We start from the raw sequence: 11907 nt of genomic DNA, 5'->3' as shown, positions 1-11907 counted from the left end.
TGGCCTAAGCTGGAACCACAAAGCCACACCCAGCGAGACAGAGACACACAAACACACAGACAGACACAAAGAACAAACTGGGGACAGCAGGTAAAAGCAGAAGTAACAGCTCATGGTCGAACGCCTCCGCCAACCGGCCAAGTTGCAGGAAATGTGGCCACAATCTCCCTTTCCTGAGTTACAGCATTGAGTAATGGCAGAAGTGTTTTAGAGGGCCCAACCATGTTTTGTGAGGTCACTGACCTTTGACCTCCAAAATGTAATCACTTTATTATTGTGTCCTAATGAATGTTTGTGGGAAATTTGAAGAAGTTCAGACAGACAACCTGAAAACGTAATGCCTTTGTGCTCTAGCTCTCACCAGCACAGAAGCATAACAAAAGGGCAAAAGGAAAAGGGCAAGAGAGGCCTAATCCTAAAATAATTAACAAATAATACAATTAATAAATATGGGTATTTGTGGGCATTAAAAAATAATCAATAAATAATGAATAAAAAACAGCCGTGGGTCCTGCTTCTCCTTTTCATCCACCCTCTACTTTTTTAATTCTCAGTACATAGATAAAAATATATGGGTAGCTAGAAGAGAAGTCTTTCAATTTCTCTTTGAATATGTGTCTTTGACATTCAGCTGAACTGAACTGTGATCTGGCCTCACCCTTCTTATATCCAGATAATCACATGTTCAGATTTCTCTACACTTTCATTACAAGAGAAAAGGTACTTGATCACTGATAAGCCTGTTGGAGACAGCGGTATGTGTGCATTCACTCCCTTGTAGATTTAGGTTGATAAACCTGAAGGTTCATCCACGTCGAGCAGAGTTTTGTCACCTGACACCTTCCATTTAATTTGAAGAGGTGAAAATCGCTGGAATGAATCCAGAACAGAAACAAATATAAAACCTAAAGCACAAATGTAGAAAGACTGGTTACAGCGGGATGAAGGTGTGTTATTGTTATGAATACCATTTGAATGATGTAGTTTTTACACTTGCAAGACCATAGCACCATAAAGGTTTTATTCACTAAAATTCCTCATTTAAAGTTAAACACTTGTTAAAAAGTTGTGATGTGAATCTTGTTTTTTGATGACATTACAGTGAGACTTGAAATTTGATGAACAAATTAAAAGCAGTAACCAAGTAGAACAAACATCAGCATTTTAATGACAAGAATCTACATTTTATATTACATTCAGTTCTTATGGCCAGATTTAAAGAAAGATATTTTTTATTATTGACCAATTACTGACTTAGATGGCTGCTGCTTCAACGAGCTCCCATGCAAGGTGTTCTGCAAAGGGTTGTCCCACGTTACAATCCTGTTGTGATTTTCATGACAGGATTTCAACGCCTCAGAATTTCCTACCTGCTCTTTGCAGATGATGTGGTTCTGTAGGTCTTGTCAGTGCGGGACCCCCAGCATGCACTGGGGCAGTGTGCAGAGGCTTGTTCTCTTCGGGTTGGGATTGAGGTCCTCCCCCAAGTGAAGAAGTTTAAGTATCTTGTGTTCTAAAGGAGTCAGCTGGTTAGGATGCCTCTTGGGAATCTTCCATTGGAGATTTACCAGTCATGTCCAACTGGTGGGAGGGCTCAGGTAGATCCAGAACAAGGGAGATATCTCTCATCTGGCCTGGGTACATGGATGCATGGATGGATGGAGACTCCAAAAACAAATTACTGCATTTTCATAGTTATCTGCTCAGATTTATGGGTAACTTTCACTCTGCGGTGAATATCTGTGAATTCTGCTCGGCCTCAGCCTACGGGCACCAACATACTCAACTGCATCAGCCTGCAGGTTTAGCCTGAGTTAGGAACCCGAGGTTTCCTTACAACTATTCATGGACTCCACTATTCAAAGGATCAACAAAGACTCACTGACCATGCCACCATGTGTGCACCTCAAATGGGTTTATCTTTTTTTCTTGCCTGAGCTGAGTACAAAGGAGGTCCACTGTATATGCCTCTGCCTTTCCTGTCACATCTGTTCTCTTAAGTGGTTTTAAACTATTGTGTATTTCTGAAATAAAAAAAATTAAAAAAATTTTAAAAATCATGCCTGCTTACATTTACACAATGCTGCCTATATGTAGTCTACTCGACACAGCTAAGAGGAAAAAAAAAAGAAAAGTAAAGGCTCTAAGCTTTATTGTACAATATAATTGTACTGTGAAGAATAATGAAGGTGTGGTGCGTTATTTGATTAATGTACTGGTGACAGCTGCTTGAAAAATAAAAAGATTTGTTTACATTCTCAATATAGCAATTTTAGGACAGCAAACCACATTTCTTTCTTTTCTTTTTTTTTTATTTTTTTTTTACATATTTCCATTATTCCATTCTTACAGCAAGAAATGTGGATGTTTCAAAGTCTTAAATTATACTGAACAAATTTATAAATGCAACACTTTTGTTTTTATTCCCATTTTTCATGAGTTGAAATAAAAGATTTAATACTTTTTCTATAAACTCAAAAGACACACACACACACACACACACACACACACACACACACACACACACACACACACACACACCCATATCATGATGAGATCCTGAGGCCCATTGTTGTGCAATTCATGTGCCACCAGATGTCACGCTGCCAGAGGCAAATGCTGTGACACCAGATACTGACTCATTTTCTGATACAATAAATACAAATCTGTAGCCCAGGTGATGTGAAATTTTTAAATAAATATATTTAAAAAACCCTGCACATTTTAAAGTGGCCTTTTTACGTGACCAGCCCAAGGCACATCTGTGCCACAATCATGCTGTGTGATCAGCATCTTGATATGTCAGGTGGATGATGCTCACTGACAGGGATTTAAAAACACTGAGATAAAGGGGCCTTTTGTGTGGTTAGAAAAAGTGTTCAATCAAAATGTTAGTTTTATATTTTTGTTCAGTGTTTTAGAGTGGGAATCGTGCATGAATTCACAGTGTCACATATCATACAATGATTGTGCTGAGGTTTCAGTTCCCAAGCATTCACAGTGAAAACACGATCTCTGTGCTACCAGCAAAGCATGAGAAAAATCTTTGATAAACACAAGACAATTTTACATTCATTTCAGTTTCAGTTTATGAAGAAATCAATCAAGGTGTTTGCTGTGCAAAATGCTTTTGTTCACCTCAAACCAGTTTTCAGAGTTGATCTATTGTTCTCAAACATAGTGTACATGCCATTGAACTTGGCAGGACCGTGTCCACCTCCTCCAGCAGGTCTGTGGGTGTATATAAAGATGCTGCAGGTGGACGTGAGCAGCAGAGGACCTGGGGAGGTGAGATCTGAGCATCATGGCTTCCACACTGTCATTCCTGCTTCCGCTGCTCCTGGCCTCACTGGCGTCTGCATCGCATTACTTTGGGGGAACCGTGACCTTCACCTACAAAGGAAGAAACCCTGATGGGTCACATAGGGTGAGGGATATGATGATGTTATTTAACATCCACTACAAATGTGGTTTTTTTTATTGCTATTGTTTTTGTTTCATGTGGGCACAATTAATCTGATTATTAAGGCATCTTTGTGTAGACTGAAAGGCCGCAAAGAATGTATCATGAATTATTATTATTATTCCTCACCTCAATGGTAAAAGTTAGAGCACAAATTATACACTGACATTTGGGAGGGTCAGCATTTTCTCTGGTGAGAAAGGAAACCCAGTACAGTGCAGACACGTTCTTCAGTGAACTTAAGTGTTGATCTTGATCACTTAATATTTTTGTTAACCTCACTCATCTCAAGATCTAAGGAGTAACTTCATTGATATTGCTGTATTATTAGTTTTATGATTATTTATATTTTTGAATAAAACATGGCCTTTATCTGTGTTGTTTATGCTCCAAATTTGTTATCATGGTTATCAAAACACACAAACATCTTGTAATGGGTAGCATGATAGAATGATATAACTGGTAAGTTCACAGAATATACAAATATCTAAGTTTTCCTAAATTCCGATAGAGCAACCATCTCTAACCATAATTTGATCTTTTTCCACAGGTAGACATTCGAAACAGGGACACCTTCGATGGGTGTCAGAATTCCCACTACTGGTCCTGTGACCAAGGCAACTGCGGCAGGAACATCAGAACTCAGAGGGGTGTGATTGACCGGAGCACCAATGCACCACAATATAACAACCAGTGGTGTGAAACGGAAACAGTCATTACGAAAAGCCTCTGGAGTGATAAACCTTTTAAAGAGAGGTGGGTATATATATGTTATTTTATTTATTTTTTTTTTACATAAGTCATTTAAAAATATTTGTTGCTGTTCTTAACCTTTATTTATGAAGTAAAATTGTACAGTTCCACACATCTTTATCTGCAGCATTTCAAAGGTGTTGAAATACTGATCAGCACAATCAGTGAGCTCTTGTAAATCTATTCTTAAATTGTACTTTTGTTGTACCGCCTTTTCCTAATTTTACTTACTTTTATAGACTACTTTTGCTTTTATTGACAACTTTTATTTTTTGGTTTTATTGATTTTCACTGGTGACCATCTTGCTGATGACACTGCCTTTGGTCCATTTGGTCTATTTGCACTGATACTAAGACACTTTAATTTTTATTGTATTTCTGATTGCTTGTTTTTAATTGTTGTCTTAAATGACCTGCATGTTTTATTTTGCTGCCTTTTGTAAAGCACTTTGTAACGTGGATTTAGAAAAGTGCTGTATAAATAAAGTTTATTATTATTATTATTTCCAAATTCATCAGGGCAGCAAGCTGCTGTTGGATCCCAAAACGCCACGGCAATAGTAACTGGAGGCTACTCACTCATTTGGATTTGGGAACAAGATCTGACACCAGAAAACCAAACAGATCACCAGACATTGCCATTCTACCTTTCCTCCGGTGAGTCTCCTGCAGTCACCATGAAACCACCAACCTCTACCATTTTTTAAAGAAACTATAGAATATCCTCCTGCTATCCAGATGCATGTGTTTTAAACTGCTGATCTGATTATTTTTTCCTAAAGAATCACTCACAGAAAACTTTTACTAACTTGTGTTAATGTGTTTATTCAAGAGTTCCTCAGAACTGCCCACGGACGTACAACCTGATGTCCTTTGATCCCGATGGTGACCAAGTTCGATGCCGATATGGAACTGCCAGTGGTTCAGAGTGCAGCTCATGCCACCAGCCTTCAGGCTTCCACCTAGATCAGGTTAGTTGAAAAATGAATTACCTTAACATTACACATTAATGAACTGATGCTTTGCCTCTCTTAACTGCTAAATATTCACATTGTTAGGACTCTTGCACACTACACTACCACAATGCCAGTGCTGACCCCAGAGTTTTTGGATTTGAGCTGGTGGCGGAGGACTTCCCACGAGGCTACATCAATCTGGCCTACTCAGACGGATCCCGCTCCGCCAGGGCTCCACTGCCTAGTCGGAGGAGAAAGAGACAAGCCTTTACATATCCACCACCCACCACTGCTTCATCAAGTAACTGGTGGTCGTGGTGGGGGGCTACTAATGCACCCACCCCAACCACACCATTCACCACAACCCCGTGGTGGTGGTACACAACAACCACACCGCCAGCACCAACCACCACCACACCATTCACCACAACCCCATGGTGGTGGTGGTGGCACACAACCACAACATCGGCACCAACTACCACCACAACACCGCCGGCACCAACCACCACCGCACCATTCACCACAACCCCATGGTGGTGGTGGTGGCACACAACCACAACATCGGCACCAACTACCACCACAACATCGGCACCAACTACCACCACAACATCGCCATCAACCACCACCGCACCATCAACCACAACCCCAGGGTGGTGGTGGTGGCACACAACCACAACATCGGCACCAACTACCACCACACCATTCACCACAACCCCATGGTGGTGGTGGTGGCACACAACCACAACATCGGCACCAACTACCACCACAACATCGGCACCAACCACCACCACACCATTCACCACAACCCCATGGTGGTGGTGGTGGCACACAACCACAACATCGGCACCAACTACCACCACAACATCGGCACCAACTACCACCACAACATCGGCACCAACCACCACCGCACCATCAACCACAACCCCGTGGTGGCACAGTACAACCACAACCACGGCCAGAACATACACTACTACGGGCCAGCTGTCTGCCACCACTGCTCCTCTCAGTAAACTACCTTTGCAGTTCTCTTTACTTGGTAAGATTGTTTTGGGGTTTTTTGTTTTTTTAAGATTTTCCTCATACATGTCTCCATATTAAGCAATAAAGCTGCTGCAGCACTGCCCTCAGGGGGATAAAACGTTCATGTGTGTTGGAACACCTTGGTGTGTGGTGTTACACATACCTGTAGCCATTCTTTTAGAAATTGAGATCAAGAATCCAAGTCCTCAGAAAAGTTTGATCAAAAACACGTCTTTTTATCTCCAGTGGATCCACCTGCTCCCTCATGTCAGGAGGGACTCTACCTGCCAAAGTTTGTGCAGCCAACACCTGAAAATGGAGCACGCATCTACGCAGAGATCAACAAAGAAATGGAGATCAGAGTCAAAGCACAAGCTACCTGGGCAACGTGAGTGAGACCCAACATGAGGCCTTGTGGCAACAAAACATTGTCGTCATATCAACAAGGAAGATTATATCAGTGATAACAAAGAAATATCTGGTGTCTTTTGTTTTCACACAGAATTCATGACATCATCATCAGTGGGCCACAGAATATCAGCAAGCACATGACCACACATGGCGAGTTTGTCATTAGGTGGACGCCTCTTGCAGATGACCTGGGAGATTATCACCCAATCTGCTTTGCTGTTGAAGCAACAACAGGGTGAGCCTGGGGTTCATTTCTTCTCTGACAAATCAGTGAATGTCAATGAGAAACCATGATGTAACTTTTTACATATTTTGCAGGTCTGCTGCAACCGCTGGTTACACCACACACAATCACAATCACCATCACCACGCCAACCCAACTTCACAGTAAGTGACATTTCTCTGTGTTCAGTGTTTTGCAAAATTGACCTCTGAGCCACGAGGTAGAGTGCATTACCTCGTGGCTCAAGGGTGCAGCTGAGCCTGAGACATAAAATTTAAAAAAGCTTTGAAAAAATAAGGAACCTGTTAAGGTTTAAAATAATTCACAATCATTCTGAAAAGAAGCAAATGTGCATCAAAAGTTGGAGTTAGAGGCTGGTGCCATCTGCAGTTTCAAAATACATCTCAAAATCTGTGCTCACCAATGCTTTTCAGGTCTGGCATCTATCAGTCCGAGATGAGGTGTGTTCTGGTGAATGTCAAGACAAAGGAAGGTGAGTCATAGGGCTACAACACCGTCAACATTTGGGAGTGTAACTGCAATGGTGTAAATGTTCACCAAATGCATCACCTGCTAAATGTTTTTAAACACAGGCCTGAATCACTGACTACATCATCAGGTTAATGTTGTCACGGTAAAATATTTCCATGTAAGTAATATTGCTTAATGCAATTATTTCCAGTTAATGCCCATGTGGTCTGCGGTGAGTCAACAATGACAGTACATGTTGAGAAATCGTCAATCACTGGACTCCATGAGGATCATCTGCAGCTCAGTGATCCCACCAACACCGCCTGCAGCCTCCAGACACACTCCAACAGCACCCACATCATCGCTGTCATCCCCCTCAACGCCTGTGGCACTCAGATCGAGGTAACAAAGGGGTTGTTTGTTTCATCACGTTATTGGTGTTGCCTTTTGTTTTCATTCACTGCATGAGGACTGACATAACTAATCATTTCTTTTTACTTTGCAGGAAGATGATGATAACCTCCTGTTCAAGAATGAAATCACCACAGTCGAAAACAACAGAGACCTGATCACCAGGAAGCACCTGCTGGAGGTGCAGTTCTACTGCCAGTACCCCAAAAGAGGAAATGTGACACTGGGCTTCACAGCACACAGGGAGAACATCACTGTGTGGGAGAAAGGCCTCGGCACGTTCACCTACGAGTTTGAGTTCTACCCTGACAACCAGTACCAAAGCAGTATTGATCCAGACTCATACCCTCTGGAGTATGACATAGGGAGCAGGATTTACATGCAGATAGAGGCCACCTCTTCAGTCAACAACACTGAGCTGTTTATCGACTCCTGCAGAGCTGCACCATACGATAACCCCAACTACCACCCAACCTACTCCATCATTGAAAATGGGTATGAAAACTTTCTCTGGTGGCAAAAAGTTATAGAACGGTCACCTAGGTTTTCCCCAACTTAATCCACTATTAGCTGGGATAGGTTCTATCTTTCCATCTACCTACCAGTTTGTAGATAATGTATGAATTAATTTGGCTCTCTTTTTTCCACTTGCATATTTCACCTTTTCGATTGTATCTTGTATCTAAAAGTAAAAGTTGATTTACTTAATCTTCTAGTATCACCTAAGCTCCTTTTTCCCCTGTCCCTGTGGTGGCATAGAGTGCAGAGGCAATCTTCTTATCTTTTTTTCTCTTTCTTTGAATAGATGTAAAGTGGACCCAACTCTTGAAATCTATCCCCCTGCACACGAGAAACAGTTCAGGTTCAGCATAGAGGCCTTCAAGTTCATTGGACTGCACGATCAGGTGAGCAATGGACCAGAAAATTAGGTTTGAGCAGGCGACTGTAAAAGTGTCCAGTGATATTTCTAAATGCTTAAAGAGATAGCTCAACATTAAGGGAGCTTGCTTATTCACTTATTCAAGTTAGATGATGAACCACACTACTCTCATGCCTGTATAGTAAATGTGAAGATATAGTCAGCAGCTAGTTAGCTTAGCTTAGCATAAAGACCAGTAACAGGGGCAAATAAGTAGCTTGGCTCTGTCTGAAGGTGACAAAATCCCCCTGAAGCTAATCTATTAGCATGTAACATATCATAACAACAAGATGCAGTTTCAGTGGAGAGTTCCTGCAGTTTTACACTTTTGACTACAACTCTGCTGTTTGTTGACTACAGGAGAAACCAGTACATCTGCTGATATAATGACAGTACTTGACAATACTTGTTGTATTCAGGTGTACATCAGCTGTTCAGTCCTGATGTGTGAAGCAGGAGCCCCCAACACCAGGTGCTCACAAGGATGCATCAACTCCACATGGCCAAGTGGTCACCACCAGCACCACCACCGTAGAAGGAGAGAGGCCGCCATCCAGACAGCAAATCACTTTGTCTCCCAGGGTCCCCTGCGCTTAAGGAGATCAGCAGAGAGCACCGGAGCCACAGGTATGAAAACAGGAAGTCCTGAGTCCTGAGTCCCAATTAGACTTTGGACAAGACTGAATTCAAATTGTGTGTCTCTTTTCTCCAGTGACCAACCTGAATCTGAACCTGGTGTTCATCGCTGGATGTCTTCTTGCAGCTGTTGGCATGGTCTGTGGAGCAGTCATCTACAAAACCAAAATGTCAAAGGTCAAATACCAACCTTTGTCTACAGTTGAAAGTTAAGCAGTGTTTGAAGAATTCCAGTTTTGCATTAATTACATCTGAATATATAAACACTTATTTTGATGATTTTTCCAGCAGGTTTTGGGTGTTCATGTATCTTCTTATGCACATTTAAATGAATGTTTTTTATATTAACATCCTTAGATGCCATTATTTTTTTAAGCTGTGGATAATACTGAAGTCAGGGGAACTCTATCTGTGCAACTAGAAAACCGGAGAGAAACTTTTATATTACATAATAACCCAGTACTGCAGCTGCCTGGGTGACTGGTCAGTGTATTTACAGGTGTGGGATCCCAATTTTATAACTTTTATAACTGCTTCGACTAGTATGTACTACAGTGTGATTTAAAAGAAGTATCTTGATCGTTATGTGTAATAATTAAATAAAAATGTATACACTCTGACATATTTTGGCTTTTCTTTTTTTTTTTTTTTTTTTTTTAAGCAACAGCACATTTACCTTGCTCCTTACCTTCCATAAACATTCACTAACAGTAGTTCGCAAAACGTTTGCAGAATTTTCAGCAAACTACCGTCAATTCCGTGGTTTTTTTTTGCAAACAACACATTTTACCAAAAATGAATACTCCTGGAACATTAAGAAAAATTTCCAGACTTACCATAGGATCCAGTCAATGGAACTTTCTCCGAACTGAACATCATTACATGGGCGATATTAATTAATTGTCAGTTACTGTCAGTTGGCAACTATCAGAATAACATTATCTTACAATGTAAGAATGTACAAATAGATTTAAAGTCCAGTGTCATAGGTGTATGTTGTGACTAGGGAAGAAAAGAAAATAGAATTACGAAGTCTCTACTGGGGAGCGGTACAGACCCACAATAGCATGCAGACTGGACAAGCAGTTTCTCAACACTAAATTTATTTACAAGAAAAGTCAAAGGCAATGGAGGAGGGTAAAATACCAAAGAATAAAAATTGAGTATAAAAAAAGAATAAAAAATTAAGTAACTTTAGTATGCCAGTATGACAGGAGCAGTCCTTTCACCCACAGCTGTTGGCGCCTCCAGTCCCTCGTAGCCTCGTGGCTCAAGTATGCAAAACTTTCATAGAAATAGAGCCAGGGCAAGCAGTTTTTCAAACAAGCGACATGTCTCTTTGCCTGTTCGTTGACTCAGGCAGCAGGTTATGACATCTTTGTTGGTAAACACTGAAATAATCTGATGTTTGCTCACTTGCTCATACATACATTTCTGTGTAGGTCCTCAAGTATTTTTTTTACATGTATCTGTGTGACCAGAAAATGTCTCTCTGACTGCAAACACACCATCTATGCACTCACATGCCAAAGATCTGTCCTTGGACCATAGATTGTTTATAAAAATGGACGTGGACTCTGGGTCAGTGCTTCTGACAGACTGGTTGCAAAAAGAAGTTCTATTGTATTGAGGTCTATGGGAAAATGACCCTATTTCTCCTTTGATTTATTACCTCAGTAAACATTTTCGCAATGAGTTTATGGTCTCAGTCTCTAGTTTCAAGTCTTCTTAAATACAACATGATGTTAATTTTTTAAGTTACAGTCCATTTAGAGAACAATAGACAATAGAGCAAGGTATGTATTAGGGCGGGGCTACTGTGTGATTGACAGACTATCCCACACACAGCGACCTGCCTGACAATCAGGATAGAGTACAGAGCAGGTCAGATCCACCCTTCACTCTTCCTGAGCCCCACCTTCTTGTCCAAATATGGTTTCTTCTGATTTCAAAAAAGCAAGATGGCAACGACAAAATTGCAAACTCAAACTTGGCACTTCACTTGAACTTCAAAATGGCAGTTCACAAACCACTGGGTGATGTCAAAGTGGGTTGTTTTAAAGTAATTTGCTCATAAAGCCTGAAAAAGTATCCAGTCACTGCCAGATCATTGTGCCATAGACACAGTTTGTGTGCCATGCTTCCAGCTCAGTCATAGTTATTTAGTCTGTCTTTTGGGTTTTGGTTGTCTGCCCTGCAACCTCACAAGATTCTCTGTCAGTAGACTCAGGAGTTTTTTGAGTGAGTTTGCTCTGCACCAAAATCAGTGACTAGAATACGTATCAGAATGGTAAGCATAGTTATACAGTATGTTTATGTTGTTTGCTAGCTTGTAACTGGCAGTGGTTGACACAGTGTTAGTCACTCTCTGTAATGAAGGGTTTCAGGTTTATTTCATTCCCACAAGTAAACAGACTTGGTTACTTAGGTATGAATCCCTGGCTGTCTGAATCCATTTTTGCGCCTTCACACTGGCAACAGCCACAGCCAGAGGCATATTGTTTTCAGGTTGTCCATCCGTCCCATTCTTGTGGACACAATATCTCAGTTAGTGCCTTGACAGTGCTCCCTTAAATTTAGCACAAATGTTCACTAACACTCAAGGATGAACTGATTAGATTTTGGTCATCGAAGGTCAAGGTTG

General features: G+C 41.1%; 1 protein-coding gene across 1 annotated transcript; it reads left to right on the top strand.

Moving 5' to 3' along the window:
• The first annotated feature begins 3263 nt into the window (after positions 1 to 3263).
• Positions 3264 to 9883, top strand: LOC139628335 (uncharacterized). Its single transcript, XM_071489938.1, has 14 exons — positions 3264 to 3427; positions 4014 to 4219; positions 4736 to 4873; positions 5049 to 5187; positions 5275 to 6208; positions 6439 to 6580; positions 6695 to 6838; positions 6922 to 6990; positions 7261 to 7319; positions 7509 to 7699; positions 7803 to 8203; positions 8514 to 8613; positions 9047 to 9254; positions 9340 to 9883. Exons 1-14 carry the CDS (start codon positions 3305 to 3307, stop codon positions 9474 to 9476), a joined length of 2991 nt encoding a protein of 996 aa, XP_071346039.1. The 5' UTR covers positions 3264 to 3304; the 3' UTR covers positions 9477 to 9883.
• Positions 9884 to 11907: the final 2024 nt, after the last annotated feature.

The sequence above is a fragment of the Trachinotus anak genome, unplaced genomic scaffold (genome assembly GCF_046630095.1).
Source record: "Trachinotus anak isolate AG129_WGS33_773 ecotype Australia unplaced genomic scaffold, CSIRO_AGI_Tana_v1 ptg000011l, whole genome shotgun sequence".
NCBI classification, from domain to species: domain Eukaryota; kingdom Metazoa; phylum Chordata; class Actinopteri; order Carangiformes; family Carangidae; genus Trachinotus; species Trachinotus anak.
The sequence above is the reverse complement of the archived record's forward strand: the minus strand, read 5'-3'. Positions and strand labels throughout refer to the sequence as shown.

Bases quoted from the DNA above. Each gene is read 5' to 3' on its own strand.
- LOC139628335 (XM_071489938.1), top strand. From the start codon at position 3,305: ATGGCTTCCACACTGTCATTCCTGCTTCCGCTGCTCCTGGCCTCACTG. The intron at 3,428-4,013 runs GTGAGGGATATG...CTTTTTCCACAG, and splicing joins ACCCTGATGGGTCACATAGG to GTAGACATTCGAAACAGGGA. The intron at 6,209-6,438 runs GTAAGATTGTTT...TTTTATCTCCAG, and splicing joins TTTGCAGTTCTCTTTACTTG to TGGATCCACCTGCTCCCTCA.